Consider the following 20,807-nt stretch of genomic DNA (forward strand, 5'->3'; position numbering starts at 1 on the left):
TTTTTCTTTTTTTAATTGTGGTAAGACACAGAACACAAAATTTACTATTCTAATAATTTTAAAGTTCAGCAGCATCAAGTACATTCACGTCGTTGTGCCACCCTAAACCCACTGTTCAGCTCCTCAGCTCCTCCACTAGGGGGCGGACGAACACAGCGCAATCAGCCGGCCTCTTCGCGCCACCTAGTCTACGCATGCGCTTCTCACCTGGGGAAGGTAAACGGGGGCGGGGCCTGGGCGGAGCCTCGGGGCGGGGCCGGGGCACGCAGGCGCGGCGCGGGCAGTGTGACGTCAGGCTGCGCGGCCGGGCTAGGACCTGGCCTCGGCTCGCTGCGGCTCTTCCCCGAGCGTGACGTGTTGACTCCCCTCCCCGTGGACTCCCTTCCCCGCGGCCCGCCCGCCCGCCTCACCGCCGCCTCCTTCGCTCCCTCAGAGCGGGCCAGCGGCCGGGGTGGAGGCCCGGAGGCGTCGCGGCGCCGAGAGGGCGGGCGGGCAGGCTTCGGAGCCGGGAGGGCCGGGTCCGCGGCCGGTCGGTGCGCGGCGGGCGGGCGGCGGGCGCCGGTCTATATGGCGGCGGCTCTGTCGGGCCTGGCTGTCCGGCTGTCGCGCTCGGCCGCCGCCCGCTCCTATGGGGTCTTCTGCAAGGGGCTGACCCGCACGCTGCTCATCTTTTTCGACCTGGCCTGGCGGTTGCGCATCAACTTCCCCTACCTCTACATCGTGGCTTCCATGATGCTCAACGTCCGCCTGCAGGTGGGTGAGCCGCGCCCGCCCGGCCCCTGTCCCCCGACCCTCCCCGAGCGCCGGTCCGCCCAGCGCGGCCCGGCCCACCTCGCCCAGGACGATGCAGATGCCGCCGGGAGCTGCCAAGCTGGATGCTGAATGTATGCCAAACGCCGTGCATTTCTCCCGCAACCCCACGGGGGGAGAAACCCGCTGAGGTTATTGTTATCCCTGTTCCGCAAACGAGGCGGGGTGGGGACGTGAAGCGGCCTGCCTCGGGTACGGGCCTGCGGCTGGGGCGTGGGCTCCGCGGCCAGGCAGGTGGATGCTGCCACGGGCGCCAAAGGCCCTGGCCCTGAAGAGGAAATTTTGCCCAGAAAATTGCAAATTCTGGGGCGCGGGGGTGGGGGGTGAGTTTATGGTTGACTTTTCTAGTTCCCAAACTTTATGAAGCTTTGAAAAGAATTAAAACTTAAGAGGGATTAGTTAATGTTAACCAGTGTTCTGCTGGAGTTATCTCATTTATCCTGGCGGGGGTGGGTGGTGGTGAAAGGAGTGGGGGTGATGAGAGAAAACGAGGTGGAAGGAGGTAGAGAGGCAAAGGTTCAGAGGCTCGAAACAGTTCAGGTGTGAAATAGTTCACACACAAACACACACACCACACGCACACACCCAGCGCCTTGGAGATCATCTTTGCTATAAATGATTGACATTTCTACATCCCTCAAATTCCAGATGCCTTTTTCTGGTGGAATGGAAAGTCATCAAATTGAGAATTATTCCTTTCCAAGTGTGTCATAGATTGCCAAGTGCTGAGCGTGTCTTGGATTTCGTTTTCACGTGGTGGACTGTCTGCTGTGTGCGAGGCACGGGCTCTGTGATGGAGGGATGGGTCCCTGTCCATCGAGAGCTTACAGTCCGGCGGTACTTGTGTTGCTCCCTGGTGTGCAAAATGAGGAAGCCTGAGTAGGAGTATGCAGTATTGACATGGGCGGGGCAGGTGTTTTTCTTTTTCCCTTTGGTTTAGTTGTATCAGAATATAATTGTCTCTAAGCTTGAACTGGAAGTTTTGGGTGCCTGTCACTGGTGCTGGCAGGCCACATAAAACTTAAAACCCACTGTTCATCAAAATTGTGTTCAGGTGAGTTGGGATGAACCTGCCTCTCTATTTCAGGGTCCAAACTGAGATACTTTTATGTGAGCAGGGACTTGTGGCATCCTTAAGTGGTTGCTGACAAAAGGAGTAGAAAACTCGGATACCTTTCCAGCATGTGGTATCAATGTGTAAAGAAGGGTGCTGGGAGTGGGGACTGGGGTAAATCAGAAAGCCTGTGCTCTATCCACTTGTCACTAGCCAACTGTTGTTTGTCAGATATAGCAATTTACAAGAGAAATTGGAAATCCTGATTTTTAAATATCAACTTAACAAAAAATAAACTGTGGGTAAAACAAAATATTTGACCCCAAGCTCCACTTTGGAAACTCTTGTTCTAGTGTTACATTTATAATTTGCAGTCGTCTGTAAAAATCACAAGAATGACTGTAAGAGAAAACCTACGTAATGTTGAAAATACTCAATTTTGTACCATTAAAAAAAAAATCAGCTTTCTCATATGCTTACTTAGCTATTTATGACCACTCCCCTAGTCCAAGCTACTATAATCACTCACCAGGCCTATTGCAGGTGCCTCTATCTATTCTCCACAGGGCCCTTAGAGAAGTCTTTTAAAAACATAAATCAGATTGTGTCATTCCTCACAAAAAAACAGAAAACAAAAACTGCTTCCCATTGCATGTGGAATGCAGTTCACATGTTTCTATCCTGCAGATCTGATTTCTGTCCACCTTTCTAACCTCTCCCCTGGCCTGTTCCTTGCTTGCTATCATTTCTCTTATTTTTCTATCTACTCTTAGCATGCACCAAGCCCTTGCGGCCCCTGGGCACTTGCACTTGCTGTTCTTTCCACCTCGAGTGCTCTTCCTTGGCTCTTTGAATGCTCATACATTCTCACACCCGGGTTCTGCTTTCAGAGAGGTCTTTTGGGGTCACCAAGGAGGATCTTTTCGGGTCACCAATCGGTATGATCTTGCAGCTGCTCTCTTCACTGCAAGAGTGCTGAAGGCTTGTTTGTTTCATATCAACAAGGAGCAGAGGAGTCTGTTCCTATTACGATGCTGAGGGTTTCCAAATCTCTCAGTTGCTTGTAAGGCAGTAGAATTATCTCTGGAAAGGTTGTTCAAATACAGATTTCATAACAAGGAGTTTGCACTGTCATGATTGAGGGTAAATGCATTTTGGAGGCGGGAAGTTGGCTCTGTGAGGATGGCGTGGGCAGTAGGGAGAGCTGGGTACACCAGGCTAATGGATGACTTGGTGGACTTGATGTCAAGTCATCATCCAGGTACAGCACAGCTTTAGAGTACTGGGGAATTCGGACGCTCTGGCTGTAGAGTGTGGGCTTTGTTGGTCAGTTCAGGAGTGAGTGGGAGGTGGGGAGGCCCAGACAAGGTGGTCGCCGGGTACCTTGCGGGAGGGCTGTCTGAGAACTACGTGAGGATTTTAGGTGTGATCTTGGGCTTGGATCAAGTGCATCAGCAGCCTATCGCATGCTGAGGGGGGCAAGGTGGGAGTTGGGGTGTCTCTTTACTGTAACATTTCCATCTGCTGCTTTAAACTCCCCTGCAGGTTTAGAGTTTCTGTTCATTGGTGGAAGATCATTGACTTACCTGACTTGAGGGTTTAATGATTCTGGCCTCTGGTAAAGAGAAGTGCAACAGGAAATAGGGGACAAGAGTAAGGGGATGGGCCAACTCACCGCCACCTGCTTACTCAGGACACTCTGTCCATCCTCTTCCTTGCAGGGGCGCTGGAGCCTGTTTTGTGAGTCATAATGAATAAAGAACTCTGTCCCACATGTTTACTCAGGACCCCCAAACCATCTGTCAGTAGGGTAGCCAGGCATTTTAAGGAGATTGATACCTCTTCTTCAATTTTTTTTTTTTTTTTTTTTTTTGCGGTACGTGAGCCTCTCACTGTTGCGGCCTCTCCCGTTGTGGAGCACAGGCTCCGGACGCGCAGGCTCAGTGGCCATGGCTCACGGGCCCAGCTGCTCTGCGGCATGTGGGATCTTCCCGGACCAGGGCACGAACCTGTGTCCCCTGCATCGGCAGGCGGACTCTCAACCACTGCGCCACCAGGGAAGCCTCTTCTTCAATTTGAGAGTGATTAAATGAGAAAATAGATGCAAAGGGCTTTGTAAACTGAGAAGGGCTATGATTTAAAAATACCGTTTGCAAGCAAGGCTTAATCTCCTAGAGTCATTAGCATCCTCCTTATTTATATATAATCTGAAATACAAAGCATTGAAAAAAATGAGAATCCATACCAAATACTAAATGTAGTAAAAGGAAGATGAAAAAAAGTGCTCTGAGAACCTGCTATAATTGAACAAGTTATGCCTACAATGTTTCAGTTACGTTGCCTGTGGAAAGAATCAAGTATCTTAGCCCCAGGTCCCCTAGATTCGCGTAACCATGAAAAGAGGAGGCCTGAAAGAGAACAGCTGGAGAAGGTGACTTCATGAAGGTGAGGGATAGTTGTCAGACCAAGCTGTGGCCTTGGCTTTCTGAGCAGGCAGCCACACAGCCCTGTGCTGAGCTGGCCAGGCCGAGAACCTCTCTTGGCCTGTCCTCTGCGGCCTGTCTCCTTGTTTTGTTTCTAACTGCTCTTCTTCAGGCTCCTCTCTCCGAAAGACTTTCTAGATCCATAGCTCCATAGGTTTCAGTGTTCACCTATCACTTGAAAATCTATATTCATTCCTTCCAGCCAGGTAAAAAGAGTTGAGGAATGCACGCAGGGCTGGGGAAGCTGGGTGCTGTTCCAAATAGAGCACTCAGAGTGGGCCTTAGCGATGAGCAAAACTTGAAGGGGATGAGGGCTTTAGCCATGGAGATGCCCGGCTTAGCAGAGAAGCCTTGCAGCCCGTGCGAGAGCTCTGCGTGTCCCAGGGCAGTGGGAGGTGGCCGGAGGCTGGGACTGAGAGGCTCGTGTGCCTTGGACTGCCAGGACGTTGGCCTTGACTGATTGAAATCATCTTATGGCCGGACAATTTCAAAAAGTAGTAAAGATTCCAAGGGTCGACTGCAGCTTGAAGTGAGTTTTATTTTGTTGCTTGATCTACATCAAGCTCCTGGAAGAAAGTTGGAGGAAATTATAGACTATTAAGGAACATCATAAAAGCTTAAGAGGCAAAGTCAGAAGCATGAGCTCAGTAAAACGTAGGAGTTTGTTCTGGCTTCTGGGGTATTGAACAGCTATATACTTTGAGATGGAAAATTCCAAACATGTAGGACACATAAAAATACCATGGAATCTTTCCTATCTTTCAAGGGAATTCATAATCATGGTTTTTCATAAACTTTTGAAAAAAGTTCCACCTCTAAAGATAGGTTGAAGTAGATTTTAAAAAATTTTTAACCTGCATAAAATTTGAAAGAATAGTACAGTGAACACCTGTATCCTTGACTCAAGTTTTTAAAAAGTCTTAGAAGTAAATTCTCACATAATGGTTCGAGCAGATGTTAAAGTATATGAATTAGGTCTATATGTACTAATGTTAAAAGGTATCCACCAAATATACAGTGAAGAAAAGCAAGTTTAAAAACCATCTAAGTAGTAGCACATTTAAAAAATTTTTCATAAATACACTTGTCAATACCTAGAGCAGGGAGAAGCATGCCAGGACCAGGAGGCAGCCCGAACTCAGGAGAGAGCCTGGGCATTCCTCCTCACATGATCTGTGCAGAAGGGCCAATGTTTCTTCACCTCCACAGACTGGATGGTTTGTAAACAACAAACATTAATTTCTCGCAGTTCTGGAGGCCGAGAAGTCCAAGATCAAGGCACCAGTATGGTTAAGGTCTCTTGAGGGCCCTCCTGGTTCGTAGCCAGTGCCTTCTTGCTGTGTCCTCACATGGTAGAAGGGGCTAGGGATCTCTGGCATCTTTTTATAGGAACATTAATTGGGGCTTGCCTGGTGGCACAGTGGTTAAGAATCCGCCTGCCAATGCAGGGGACACGGATTTGAGCCCTGGTCCGGGAAGATCCCACATGGCCGTGGAGCAACTAAGCCCATGTGCCACGACTACTGAGCCCGTGTGCCACAGCTACTGAAGCCTGCGTGCCTATAGCTCGTGCTCTGCAACAAGAGAAGCCACCGCAATGAGAAGCCCGCACCCTGCAACGAAGAGTAGCCCCCGCTCGCCGCAACTAGAGAAAGCTCGCGCGCAGTGACAAAGACCCAACGCAGCCAAAAATAAATTTAAAAAAATTAATCTCACTCACCTCCTAATACCATCATCTTTTGAGGTTAGGGGTTCAGCATATGAATTTTGGGGGGTTACAAACATTCAGACCATAGCATCTCCTGATAGGTTTGTAAGATCCAATAGAAATGAATTGCTTTTAAACATAAGAACTAAATGTAGTTCTTAGAATGTAGTTCTTAGAATGTAGGGGAAAATCTTCATGATACTGAATTTGGCAATGATTTCTTGCCAAAAGCACAGGCAACAAAAGAAAAAGATAAATTGGACTGTGAATATTAGACATTGGTTCATCAAAGGATACTATCAAGAGAGTGAAAGAGGCAACTCACAGAATGGGAGAAAGTATAGTTGACCCTTGAAGAACACAGGTTTGAACCGTGCAGGTCCACTAATACGCAGAATTTTTTCAGTAGTATATGTTAACACTGCGTGATCTGAGGTTGGTTGAATCTTCGGATGTGGAACTGCAAAGACGGAGGAACCATGTATAGGAAGGGTTGCTGTAAAGTTGTACTCAGATTTTCGACTGTGAGGAGGGTCAATGTCCCTAGCCCCCAAGTTGTTCAAGGGTCACCTGTATTTGCAAACCATATATCTGTTAAGGATTAATGTCCAAAATATGTAAAGAACTCGTACAACTCAACAGCAACAAAAAACCCAATCCAAAAATTGGCAAAGGACTTGAATAGACATTTCTCCAAAGAAGATAGATCAATGGCAAGTAAACCCAGGAAAAGATGGGCAATTGGAACATGTTTGTGGGCAGCCAGTCCACCAACTATGGTGAGGCCCTGACACATCATTATGATGACCTCTGAGCCCCAGCTTGCCCACTTCAGCCTTGTGGCCCCATGGGATGCCCAGAGGAGGGGCCCTGGTGGCCAGGCGCCTCTCCCCATACCAGCCCTGCAGGATGTGGACGCAGTGTCCCCCTGCCTCTGGGCTCTCACAGACCCACCGGGTCAACTTCTCTCCCTGAGACTCGGCTCCTCCCATCTCTCCCCATCCCACTCCAGGGACACTCATGGACCTGAAGGGTGAGTGACCACTCGTTTCTCACTGACAGTCTCCCAACCCAGACCCAGGGACCCCCACGCCAGGCTTAGTTTCCAAGAGCCCTCACTAACTGCTCCAGTTCCAAATCTGAGCATCAAAGCCACAACGAGATGCTACCTCACACCCGTTAGGTTGGCTATTATGGGGTGAGGGGGAGGGAAAGAACGCGAGGATGTGGAGAGATTAAAACCCTTGTGCACTGTTGGTGGGAATGTAAAATGGTGCAGTTGCTATGGAAAACAGTTTGGCAAGTCCTCAGAAAGTTAAACATAGAATCACTGTATGATTCAGCAAGTTCACTGGTAGGTGTATACCCCAAAGATTTGAAAACAGGGGCTCAGGCACTTGTGCTCCAATGTTCATAGCACTATGGACAACAGCCAAAAAGTAGATACAATCCAAGTGTCCATCAACAGATGAGTGGATAAACAGAAGGTTTTATACTTTCAATGCAAAATTATACATCTTTGAAAAGGAATAAAGTTCTTTTTTGGCTGTGCCGTGCAGCTTGCAGGATCTTAGTTCCCTGACCAGTGGTCGAACCCGTGCCCCCTGCAGTGGAAGCAAGGAGTCTTAACCACTGGACCACCAGGAAAGTCCCAGGAATAAAGTTCTGATACCTGCTACAGCTTGATGAACCTTAGGAACACTATTCATAGAGACAGAATGTAGAAGGTGGTTGCCAGGGGCTGGAGAGGGGGAATGGGAATTGTTTAATGGAAACAGTTCTAGTTTGGAATGATGAAAATGTTCTAGAAATGTGTGGTGGTGATGGATGGTAGATTTTATGTATATTTTACTGCAGTTTTTTTTTAAAGTACTAGAAAAGTGATTATGCTGTTGGTTGTTGTGGCAGTGTTAAGTTGCCATAGAAGTTTCTAAGAGCCTATTCTTAATTTTGTTCTTGAATGATCACAGTAACAAACTTGGGGGTGTGGCCAGGGTCCAGTGGCTTGTACATTTTTAAGGATTTTGGCTTACTCTGAGTGAAATGGGAAACATTTCACTGAGATGTGACCTAATCTCATTTGCTTTTATAAAGGATCATTTTTTTCTTCTTTTAAAAAAAAAGGTTTATTTTTTCTTTTAAGGATCTTTTTTTTTTTTTCCCTGCGCAGCATGGCTTGTGGAATCTTAGTTTGCCAACCAGGGATTGAACCCAAGCCCCATCAGTGAAAGCACTGAGTCCTAACCACTGGACTGCCACGGAATTCTCTAAAGATCATATTATAAAAAAACTTTTATTATGGGAATATTCAAATATACACAGAAGTGGAGTACAGTTGTCCCTTGGTACCTGCAAGGGGTTGGTTTCAGGACCCCTGGGGATACCAAAATCCACAGATGCTCAAGTCCCTTGTATAAAACTGTGTAGTATTTGCATGTAACCCGTGTACATCCTCCCTTATACTTTAAATCATCTCTAGATTACTTTTAATACCTAATACAATGTAAATGCTATGTAAATAGTTGTAAACACAATGTAAGTGCTATGTAAATAGTTGCTAGCACATAGCAAATTCAAGTTTTGCTTTTTGGAACTTTCTGGAAATTCCCCCCCCCCCCAAAAATTCTATTTTTTTCTATTTCCTCTTGGTTGAATCCTCAGATGCGGAACTTGCAGATATGGAGGGCCACTTGTAGTATAATGAACCCCATGTATCCATCACTTCTTTTCAGTAAGGATCAACTCTTTGCTAATCCTGTTTTATCTTTTCTCCCCAGTCCTGCACTGTGTTCATCTAATCACCCCACACCGGAGTATTTTAAATAAATCCCAGACAGAACAGATCACTTTTTTGGTTTGTTGCTTAGTTTTTACTTTGAAGTAATTTGACTTACAGAGGTTGCACGTCAGTGCAGAGAGTTCCCATGGACCCTTCCCCCAGCTTCCTCTAATGTTGACATCTTACCTGGCCAGAGTACAGGCATCAGAACTAAGAAGTTAACGGTGCAATACTCTGGATATCACCAGTTTTTTCCACCAGTGAATTTTTTTCTGTCCCTGGACCCCACAGTGCATTTAGTTGCCATGCCTTAGTCTCATCCAATCTGTAATTTCCTTAGTCTTGTCTTTTATGTCCGTCAGTTGTTTTTTCAGCTTTTGGGTGTTTTTCACTTTTTGGCTGTTGCCACGCACATTCTACAGGCACACCTTAGGTATCGTGGGTTCGGTTCCAGACCACTGCAATAAAGCGGTTATCGTGCTAAAGCGAGTCACGTGAACTTTTTTGGTTTCCCAGTGCATGTAAAAGTTATGTTTACACTATAAGGTAGTCTATTAAATGTGCAATAGCATTATGTCTAAAAAATGGACATACCTTAATTAAAAAATACTTGATTGCCAAAAAATGCTAACCATCATCTGAGCCTCCATTGAGTCATCATCATTTTTGCCGTAGTAACATCAAAGGTAACTGATCACAGACCACCATTACAAATACAATAGTAATGAAAAAGTTTGAAGTATTGCAGGAATTACCAAAATGTTCAGATACGAAGTGAGCAAATGCCGTTGGAAAAATGGCGCCAATAGACTTGCTCAATGCAGGGTTGCCATAAACCTTCAGTTTGTAAAAAACACTGCGAAAGGTAATAAAGCGAGGTGTGCTTGTGTAGGTGTTGTGTGGGCATGTGTTTTCATTTCTCTTGGTTATGTACCTAGGGGTGGAATTGCTGGGTCATGTAGTAACTCTGCATTCAGCCATTTCAAAGAGATCACTCTTACTTCACGGTAAGAGTGGAGGGTGGAAGCAGGGAGACCCTTAGATTAACAGGAGAGGATGCTGGTGGTTTCTCAGGGCGCAGCAGGGGAGGTGATGGGAGGAGGTTGCACTGTGGGTGTATCTTGGTGTTTGAGCCAACAGCCTTGCCTGCCTTAAAGGACCAGGTGGTGTGAGAGAAAAGCTCATTAGCATCTCTGTGTGTGTGAGCTATACACGTTCTTTACCCAATTTTTTGGTGGGTTGTTGGTGGGTTTCTTGGAGCCACCAAGAAACCCACCAACTTATCAGACACCTTATCAGTTGTCTGTGATAAGAGTTGAAATTTTTTTCCAGTTAATATATTTTTGACTTTGTTTATAGTGTGTTTTTGCCATACTGAAGTTTATGTAGTCAAATTTAATAATCTTTTCTGACTTTTGGGTTTTGTCATAGTTAGAAAGGCCTTCCAAATGCTAAAGATATAAGGAATTCACCTGTTATTTATTCTGGTACCATTATATCATGTTTTACTTTTTCTTGTGTGTGTGTGTGTGTGTGTGTGGTACATGGGCCTCTCACTGTTGTGGCCTCTCCTGTTGTGGAGCACAGGCTCTGGACACGCAGGCTCAGCGGCCATGGTTCACGGGCCCAGCCGCTCCGCGGCATGTGGGATCTTCCCGGACCGGGGCACGAACCTGCGTCCCCTGCATCGGCAGGCGGACTCTCAACCACTGCGCCACCAGGGAAGCCCCATGTTTTACTTTTAAATGTAGAGTGTTGGAATTTATCCTGGTATATGGTGTATGATGTTGATCCAAACTGACCGTTCTCTGAACAGCACTGCCGGGAGAAACCTCGTGTGTATGACATTCTTGTCCTTGTACGTACATTCACTAGAAAGCAAGTTTCGAGAAGACAGAGCCCTTTTTGTCTGCTCGGTGCACTGTCCTGATACCAGCGCCTAGAACAACGCCTGGCTTAGGGGCTCCGTGAACGCTCGCTGATTGAATCTCTAGCAAAAAATCATAGGTGTAGAATCCCAAAGGAAAGGTTATACTCATTTGTAAATAATTTTCAAAGTCATTGCCTACTTGCCTTCCACAGAGGTGCTGCACTGTGTGCTCCCTCTGGCCATGCGGGGGGCCCTCTGGTTGCTCCCCGTCCCCTGTGGCCACTCCAGCCTGGGCCTCGGTCTCTGTCCCCCACTGCAATGTGCTGGTCCGTGCTTAGGCCACTTCCGTGTTGCCATCCAGTGGTCACTTCTCTGTCCTCTGCTTTACAGACCCCCTCAGCAGCGTTTTGTCACTGGTTCCCTCTAATGCTCTTGCTGATAATGGTACTAATAGCAGCTGTTTCTTGGATGCCACAGGCTGCTGGTCAGAGAACATGCTGGGTGCTTTCACATGAAGAGTCCTCACACATCCTGAGGAAAGAGGACACAGCCTAGCTCAGCCATCCTTCTCGCCTCTCGGCCCTCGGACGTGTGAGCGCACCTTTGAGCCTCTGGGTGACCGAAGCAGGGGACAGAGTAGTGGCCTGCAGGAGCTGCACAGCCAGCTTAGAGCACAGGTGTGATTTGGACGCGCTGAGTGGTTTGCAGCAGGAAGTTGGTCCCTGTGGTCTGCTTCCTGTGCTTATGATTCAGTGTAACACAGAGATGACCCAGCCCTTCCTGTTTCTCATCCTCTAAACTGTGTAGCAGCTTGAGCAATTTGTTACTCAGCTTGTGTGTGTCAGCTGCCTCCTCAGGCTGATGTTTCAGTGCTGACCTCAGCGATGGTCAGGTCTGCTAACGCTCACCTCTGAGAGCTGTGAGTGTGTGATATCACTCATATGTGGGACCTAAACATAACACAAATGAATGTACACGCAAAGCAGAGACAGACTCGCAGGTACAGAAAACAAACTGGTGGTTACGGAGGGGGGGCAAATTAGGGGTATGGGATTAACAAATACAAACAATGATGTATAAAATAGATAAGCAACAAGGATATATTGTATAGCCATCATCTTGTAATAACTTTTAATGGAGTGTCATCTGTAAAAATACTGAATCCACTATGCTGTACACCTGAAATTAATATAACATTGTAAATCAACTATACTTCAATTTAAAAAAAAGGCCGTGAAGCCAGGTGGCCTTGGAGCACATTTGTGAGCTGTCACCAGGCAGGACCCCCGTCAAGCCCATTGTTGTCTAACCTGGCCGGGCAGCCCCTGCTCCATTAGCTGTGTCTGCGCCCCCAGCCCCATGCCGGCCCGCTTTGGGAATAGCCTTGCCACCTGGCTTTTGGGAGCACAGAGGCTGGGATATTTTTAGTTTCCAGAGCACTGGTATCCAGCCCATCATGTCCCTGAGGCCATTAATAGCCCAGGTTAGGGAAGGGAAGGTGTTGGCCGTCCAAGAGGGCACAGCTGCCTAACTGGGTCAGGCCTGTTGTCAGGCAGCAAGTCAGCTGCCTCCACAGGTGGGGACTCTGGTGGGAGAGACTGCTCCTGTCCACCCCGAGGATCGTGGACACACCAGACAACCTCGTCTCCCTGCACACCTCACCCCCTCTGGCCTCTGTGGCTCCATTTTCAACCTTTGTCATTCGCTGAGGGGCAGGGGGAGGCACCTGTCGGGGAGGTACAGAGTGTAAGTTCAGGAATTTACTCCCAGTCCTGCACTTTGCTTTTCCTGAATCATACTGTCTTGAATTTCAGAATAGACTTCCCTCATTCTGGGGCAGGGAGGGGGTGTGTCAGTTTTTGTGGATAAGATGGTTTGCCATAATTTATGCTGCTTATTATTTCGTAGACTTAACATGGGGGTTGAGGGGTGGGAAATGATGAGAGAGCTGGGGCCGAGGATGGTTAGTTATATAATTGTGCATATTTTACTTGGTATGAATAGTGTGCCAAGATGTATGTATTCAAAAGAACAGTGAGAATAAACCACAAAAAACATTTCACAGGTGACTGCGTGTTTGGAAATTACTTGAAAATTATTTCTGGCTCTCAAAATATAAGTAATGTGTGTAACTGTCTAATATCAAAAGAGGTGGCTGGTTAAGGGCTCAGAGCCAAAATGTTTTACTGACTTACTGAAGTATTTTTAAGGTAATTGAATACATAGTTTATTACTGCATTTACTAAAGAACTAGGAGATCTTCAGTAAGCAGTTTATTCTATCATTATTGAATGTATGACTACATGAATAGTATCTTATTCAAAATATTTTAACACAATTCTGGCAACACTTTATCCTTCTGAATGGTACTAAGTCCTCATACAAGGACATAATAAAAGTAGTTAGAAACTAATTTTCCTGAGAGTTGGCCCACATTAAGTGACCTGTTTTTCTTAAGAATTATTTTAAACCTGTTCTAATATGTATTAAAAATATATTTAGGAATGCTTCCATTTCAGGAAAATGTTCATTCTTAGTACATTTCAGATCAGTAAAATAAATGTAAGGTTTAAAATAACATGCTTTGGAGAGTTAATTTGAGAGAATTGTCAAGAGAAGTTGATTAGATTTGACTTGGTGAACTTTGAAAGTGTTTGTTTTGATTCGTAGCTGGAGTTGCACCTCTTACAAGTGTAACTATGTGAGGTGATGGATGTTAACTTGTGATCATTTTGCAATATATAGAAATATCGACTTACTGTGTTGTACACCTGAAATTAATACATTTTATGTCAGTTATAGCTCAGCTTAAAGAATTGCACCTTATATTTGCATACGGCTTCATACTGCTCAATATATTTGTATCAGTTGTTATATGTAATAATGGTCACACTTGTACAGATAAAAAGTTTTGAGCATGCCCTGTGGAGATATCTATATCTCTGTGGTATAAATAAGCATATATATACTATTTTTATAAACTATGTATTTTGCTCTACCAAAATATGTTATATATTATAAAACATAGAAAAAGTTACAAGGGGAACAAGGTAAAGATGAACTAGGCAAAGATGTTCTGATATTTTCTCCCATGCTCCTTGAGTTGGGGGCACTTGAACAGCCGCTGGCCTAGTGGAGTGAGTGAAGAGTTCTTCAGAGCTTACCTGACGCTAACTTAGTTGTTTGTGCAGGAAACGTATGTAACTGCCCTCTTTTTGAAGCACTCAACGCAGTTGGTGTCGGCGACCCTGGGTTTTCCCGAGGCGCTTTTTTTTTTTTTTTTGCGGTACGCGGGCCTCTCACTGTTGTGGCCTCTCCCGTTGCGGAGCACAGGCTCCGGACGCGCAGGCTCAGCGGCCATGGCTCACGGGCCCAGCCGCTCCACGGCATGTGGGATCCTCCTGGACCGGGGCACGAACCCGCGTCCCCTGCATTGGCAGGCGGACTCTCAACCACTGCGCCACCAGGGAAGCCCTCCCGAGGCGCTTTGAGTCTCCCTCCTTAGTGACTTTGGTGGGCCCCTCGCCCGTCCGGCCTTTAGATCCTGGAGACCCCTGTCTTCTGTACCTCTGTCTTCTCTCTTGATTTGTTCTACCGGGCCGTCATTTTACCTGCCTCCGCAGAGCTGGCGGCTTCTGAGTCGAGGTCCCCGGCTCTGACCTCTGTCTTGAGGTAAAGGATTTACTGATCCACCTGCTCGCCAGAGCCCTGCAGCCCAACTCTGCTGCCCAGTCTGAGCACCTTCCCTGTCTTCCAGACCTGCTGCTCTCCCCGCTTTGCGGTTAATAACACGTTCATTATCCAGAACTGAAAGTCAAGAAACCTGCGGGTCATCTCACTTTCTTCTGCACCTAGTCAGTCACCAACTTAAAAAAGATTCTTCAGTTTCTCTCCCCTCTTTACTCTCACAGGCTTACTTCCTTTTTTCCCCTGCAGTATTAGAATAGCCTCCTAATTGGTCTGTTTAAGATGATTCCTTTCCAGTCTAGCCACCACCCTGCCTTAGCACGGTGGCGGGGTGGGGGTGGGGGCGTGCCTCACTGTCGGCCCTGCTCCTCAGTGACTCCGCAGCCCCGTTTCTCAGCCCTCTTTGCTTTCTCCCTCAGCCTCCAATAATACTTACCTGCTGTGTTTTCTTCCCAGTGTACTCTCTTTAAATTTTTGTTTGTTTGTTTGTTTGTTTTTTGTTTTTTTGCGGTAGGCAGGCCTCTCACCACTGTAGCCTCTCCCGTTGCGGAGCACAGGCTCCGGACGCGCAGGCCCAGCGGCCACGGCTCACCGGCCCAGCCGCTCCGCGGCACGCGGGATCCTCCCGGACCGGGGCACGAACCCGCGTCCCCTGCATTGGCAGGCGGACTCTCAACCACTGCGCCACCAGGGAAGCCCACTCTCTTTAAATTTAAAAAAAACTTACACAGTCATAAAGCTTAATGAGTCACCTGGTGCCACGAGATTAGTTAAGAGAAACAGCAGTTTCCTGTCTCCCATTTCTCCATCCAGCCGACTGCTTGCAGCTACAGCTGGTTCTCTTAGTGTTTACTTCTCTGTCTCTAAATTGCACGCTTGTAGTGTTGCTTCTTGACTTTTCATTTTTTGAGTTAGTCTTTGTCTTACTGTGGGAGAAGAGTCAGACGCAGCTGTCTTCTACCTGAACCCATATTTCCATCCCTCCTCCTTCCAAAAAGAGTTACTGCATTTTAGCTAGGTTGCTGTTCCTTAGGCTAGCCTCTTAGAAAAATTACTGAATACAAAGTATGTATTTTTGAAGTTGAAACATTTATCCGCGTTCTCTCCGAGGTATGCTCCTTTTTAAAGGAACATGTGTCAGACACTTTTTAAAAGTCATCAATTAAGGAGGGAACTAGTAAGATGTTATAATCAGTGTAAAGCAGCATTTAGACAAAACACATACATACAATGAGGAATGCTAAAGTGAATTTACAAATAGATGTAAAACTGGTCAATGTGCATAGGGCAGTAATCCGTTGCATTCCTCTGGACAATATTAATTTCCATTTCTTTGGACAGGAAATCACTTGCCTTTTAAGTTTTCTACAACTTAGAGCTGTGAAGCATCAAAGAGAGATCTGTGGAGCCCTGTTACATTAGATAACGCAGAGAATGCACTAGACAGCGCACCCAGTAATGTTGTTTTTTTGGGTCCATTTCAAAGCCTTTCACAGTTTTTCCTACATCTTCCCCGTTTGGAGCATAATGTCACAGAAAGATTATTCTTGGTCACAGAATCTCAGTAGGTTTGCAGGTGCCTCGGGGTCAGTGACCACACGGGCCACCTCGAGTTTGCTCTTGAACAACTGGTGAAGTCGCAGATCAACTTCTGTCCAGAAGTTTTCATGTGGAATCTGAGAGTGGGCAACTAAGCCCAAGAAGCTTTCTCCGCCATATTTTTACCTGCAGTACATAAAAATCTGGGTGAATTCTTCTCTTATGGAGGCTCCAAAATTTGCTGAGATTCCTGACCAGCCGGCGGGTGATCTGAGGCTGGAATCTTGGATCCCAGGACCCCTCCAGGCTGGTTTTCCTGGGAGGGCTTTGTAGACATCGGATCCATAAGTAAAGTTGCCCTTGATTCCTTAAAAGTGGCTTGTCGTACCTGAGTCACTGAGACTCATTCTCAAATAGGACACTTTGGTAAGACCTTGGTTGCCTAATTGTGTCATCCAATTTATCCTGGTTAAAGGGAGGACAGATTTTTTTTAAAAATTTTATTTATTTTTGGCTGCGTTGGGTCTTCATTGCTGCGTGGGGGCTTTCTCTGGTTGTGGCAAGTGGGGCTCCTCTTCGTTGCGGTGCATGGGCTCTAGGCATGTGGGCTTCAGTAGTTGCGACACATGGGCTCAGTAGTTGCGACCCGTGGGCTCAGTAGTTGTGGCTCTTGGGCTTAGTTGCTCCACAGTATGTGGGATCATCCCGGACCAGGGATCGAACCTGTGTCTCCTATTGGCAGGTGGATTCTTAACCACTGTGCCACCAGGGAAGCCCCCAGGAGGACAGATTTTTTTATCGAACCTACAGGAATAACTATATTGCCACGAAAAGTGCAGAGCCTCAGAATGTATACTTATTATTTTTAAGTATTTTTAGGAAACACTGCATTAATAAACTACTGTTCTTTTTGTTGTGGTTTCTAATTGGTAGGTTGGTAGGTTGATATCCTGTTTTCTATCACAGTGTAGGTATCCTTGGGGTACCAGAGACTGTCAAAGATATCTTTGTATTTGTTGGGAAATAGCTGTGTGTGGACTCTCTTAAGACCCTGTCTTCATTATTACACTTTAATTTGTTGGTCTTTTCCAGGTTCATATTGAGATCCATTGAAGGCCTTCCGTGGACTGACAGGCGTGTCCTGGGGCTCAGGGTGTCAGAGAACACACAGCATGAGGGACGGAAGGGGGACTCTGAGCACCTGCCTCGCAGAAGAGAAGGGAGCGGGCGATGACTTGGACAAATTACTGTACAGAGAACTGTTGTATAAGAGAATGCAGGAGGAGAGCGCTTGCCCATCAGATATAACTTCCAGGATGAATAAGCCTGCGGTTGATGTAAATGGAAATTCACAAAATGAGGAGTTATCACTGGAAATGAAAAATGATCTGAATGAGGTCAGCCTCTTGCGTCACGATGGCAACAAAGTGCTTGCATATCTGCAAGAACCAATACGAAGAAATTCAGCTTCAGCAGCTGCTCAGAGCAAGACTGTCGATCTGTTCTTTGCTCCCACAGAAGAGCGTTTTGCTGGGGCATCCTTTGGCGTCGGGGGAGCTTATGGTAGGGACTGGCTGGGAGGAGGGCCCAGGGCCACTGACAGCCCCGGAGGATGGAGCCACAGAGGAAAGCCTTGGGGGTCAGGACTACCGTGCCATCAAAAATGGTTAGAAATGGGGATTTCTGAGAATGGACCACCAAGCGCTTCGCTGGAGAAGCTGGACTCTGAGTCGGAACCCTCTCGCCTACGTTCCGTCCTGTCTGCACTGCTGCACGCACATCCCCAAATATTCTTGAATGATGAGACAAAATGTGTTTTCCCTGGCCATTCAAAGCCCATGTTTTCAGAGCAAAGAGGAGAATACAAGAAAATGCTTTCACGAGTAGAAAGTACCTCAGATGATCTGCAGGAACCACTGGCGTTACTGGCTCTACAAGCTTCTGAATTAGCAAATCTCTTATGCCATAGTTAAGGTACAGACAGAACAATAAAAATAGATTTTTAAAAGTTGTCCTAGAATGATTTCTTTTGCATTAGGTCTGGATGCACAGGGTACAGCCATGAAGCTCCTGCTTTGGTTTGCATGACCAGACATACTTAAAGTCAGTGGAATTTAAACTCATGGAGAGCTGGTTGAATCAGAAGGAAAATTTTGAGTTTTAAATTGTGCTTGAAAGACACTCAGAGTTGGGAAGCCATGTCAAGGAGAATATTGATATATCCTATATAAATATCAGATTAGAATCAAAAGATTTAACAAAGTTTTTTAATTTACCTTCAGCACCCATCCTAAAGGGCTGCTGTCCCAGATACTGTCTTTCTAGACTGTCTCTGACCATCTAATGGGAGTAGATATTTGTAAAGTCGACTCTGAGCCAGGCTGAGTTAATGGTAAGCTGTTACCATTTCTGCATTTCGCAGAATAATTTGAGCAAAATCTGATTTCTTTTCTCACATCCCTTTCCTTCCACTTGACATGCAATTTAAATGGAGGCCCTACGGTGAAAGTTGCAATATTAACCTTACCTTTAGATAACGCTTTCTCAAGCTAGGAACCCTAGCAGTGTTACTCAGAATAAAAAATGAGCTTGAGCCTGTCTGCCGGGGCTCAGTTATAGAGAAAAATCAAGCATTTCCCTTAGAGAAGGTTTCCAGTTTCTAGGAGTCGAGGTATCTCTTACACTAAGATTTTTTTTCTGAGAGAACACCTTTTGTTGTGTGTTGATCACTTTGATAAAAGGCACTTAAGAGCGTAAGTTTTTAAAGAGTCCGAAAGTAAGGCTTAACCATTTTCGGAATTATTGATTGCATCTATCAGTTTATATTGTGTGCTAAATTACTATGCCGTGTGCTATTTCAGTGTTTTGGGGAAATGAAAAATAAAACCTGTTCTTTAGCATAATAAATGTCGTATTTTACATGTGTAGGCTTGGTTCCCCTTGTCTTCATTATTAATGCTGCCCTCCTCATATGCAAGTCTTTTAGCACAAAGTCATTGGCTGATTTAGAAGATTGGAAGCAGAGAATGAAAAGCATAACGTCAAGTTACGTTGGAACTCAACTCTCACTTTCCTCCCCGGATGTAATGGAATGCAGTATTGTGCTCCTTGGTTACGGGGGGGGGGGGGTGCGCTCAGAGAACCCCAAAGTAAGAACCCTTGTGGAAGGAACGATCTCTAGCCGGTCTAAAAGGACACCGACTTGACTGAACGATTAAAGCCCTGGTTAGTGGACACTCCGCCTAGGGGTCACCCGTGGGTGGTGAAACGGGATGACACATTTCAGTGTTTCAGAATGGGAACTGTTTTCCTGTCAACACCTTCTCCCTGCCCCCCGCCTTTTTGTTTTAAACTCAGTCTGCTACTTTGAGATTGAACTTTCTATGACTCATCAGCGGTTTTTTTTTTTTTTAATTTTGCTTTGTAAATTCCAAGTCTGTAAATTTTCAACCAATTGCAAACAACAAATACAGAATTTCCTGCTTAGCATTAACTAAATTAACTTGAAGTGTTTTCATATGGTTATATCAGAATAAGGTGTGTTTTTTCTAAAAGCTTTGTGGAAAAGCTCTCAATAATTTTTTTTTTACATTAATTTTTTAATACACTTACACTAAGCTGAAATTTTTCCCTTTGGTGCTATATTGGTTCCAGTTCTGTCTGAAGGTGGCCTCTCCTGTGGAAAGTTCTGGGATAAAGAGGTGATGATAACTATAGTGTATGAAGTTTCATGACTGTGAAAGAAGGCCTTCTATAAACATTTTAATTTTAAAAGCAATTAGAGAAATAAGATATTCTTTTGAATAAATTGTTTCCATGATTGAATTATAAAAGGGATCACTCATTTGAAATATTTTAAGTTGTATCATTTTGGCAATGAAAGCCAAGGGAAGCCTGTTTTAAAAATTCTGACATTTATATGCATTTTCTTCTTTTTTGCCTTTATGGATTCTGTTCTTAAAGATTGAACAGCACAATCACTTTAAATTTAGAAACAGTGTATAGCACAAAATCTTGGACTCGGTTATTCTCATTTGGAAATCATAAAATCTTTTTTTTTTAAACATTAGAATGAATGTTGAGATCTTGAAGTGATTATGAAGTTGCAAGCCTATAGAGAATAAAAAATTAAGAAACTTGCGTTTAAATCGATCATTCTTTACGTGACTTGATTTTATAGCTACGAAGCAAGACATATTTTGGAGCTCAGCATGTGTATTCTAAAATGCATATAGACCATTTACTATAATTTCACAGAGAGTAAGAAATGTGGGGACTTCGCTGGCAGTCCAGTGAATAAGACTCTATGCTTTCACTGCTGAAGGCCCAGGTTTGCTCTCTGGTTGGGGAAATAGGATCCCACAAGCCTCTCGGCACGCCAAAAAAAAAAAAAAAAAAGGGAAAAGAAATGTGCTATAAGATTCTTTTTGCACTTTGCCATAGATAATTTTTAAATTCTTCTTAAACTTTCCAAGGAGAAGAAATAGAATTAAGGGATCTCCTAAACCATATGAACTCAGAGCTGGAAATGGCCTTTAAACACCAGCCAGTGCTGGAAGCTTTGAAACACACCTCATCCAAGTGATAATCTGTACACTCAACGTAACCATTTGAAGTTAGAGGCCTAAATAACATTTCACAGGACGGTAGCTTCTACTTGGCTCTCCTTTGCTTCCAAAATGTTACCTCTTTTTTCCAATTTTATGGAAACTTGGATGAATTGGATCAATTTTTAAAGAAGCATCTCTGGACTTCTCTGGTGGCGCAGTAGTTAAGAATCCGCCTGCCAATGCAGGGGACACGGGTTCGAGCCCTGGTCCGGGAAGATCCCACATGCCGCGGAGCAACTAAGCCCATGTGCCACAACTACTGAGTCT

General features: G+C 45.4%; 1 protein-coding gene across 3 annotated transcripts; it reads left to right on the top strand.

Annotated features, from left to right (window-relative positions):
* The first annotated feature begins 293 nt into the window (after positions 1–293).
* SMIM10L3 (small integral membrane protein 10 like 3) lies at positions 294–18,857 on the top strand. 3 transcript variants are annotated; one of them, XM_033840052.2, is made up of 3 exons: positions 294–753; positions 11,182–11,381; positions 17,023–18,857. In XM_033840052.2, the coding sequence occupies exons 1-2, from the start codon at positions 568–570 to the stop codon at positions 11,257–11,259; spliced, it is 264 nt and encodes an 87-aa protein (XP_033695943.2). In that variant the 5' UTR covers positions 294–567; the 3' UTR covers positions 11,260–11,381; positions 17,023–18,857. The 3 variants fall into 3 exon arrangements, 2 of the variants coding, with proteins under 2 accessions (XP_033695943.2, XP_073647988.1); XM_073791887.1 differs by lacking the exon at positions 11,182–11,381 and having other exon boundaries at positions 425–753; XR_012325965.1 differs by lacking the exons at positions 294–753; positions 11,182–11,381 and adding an exon at positions 760–884.
* Positions 18,858–20,807: the final 1,950 nt, after the last annotated feature.

The sequence above is a fragment of the Tursiops truncatus genome, chromosome 15 (genome assembly GCF_011762595.2).
Source record: "Tursiops truncatus isolate mTurTru1 chromosome 15, mTurTru1.mat.Y, whole genome shotgun sequence".
Classification (NCBI taxonomy): Eukaryota; Metazoa; Chordata; class Mammalia; order Artiodactyla; family Delphinidae; genus Tursiops; species Tursiops truncatus.

Bases quoted from the DNA above. Each gene is read 5' to 3' on its own strand.
- SMIM10L3 (XM_033840052.2), top strand. From the start codon at position 568: ATGGCGGCGGCTCTGTCGGGCCTGGCTGTCCGGCTGTCGCGCTCGGCC. The intron at 754-11,181 runs GTGGGTGAGCCG...TGGATGCCACAG, and splicing joins TGCTCAACGTCCGCCTGCAG to GCTGCTGGTCAGAGAACATG.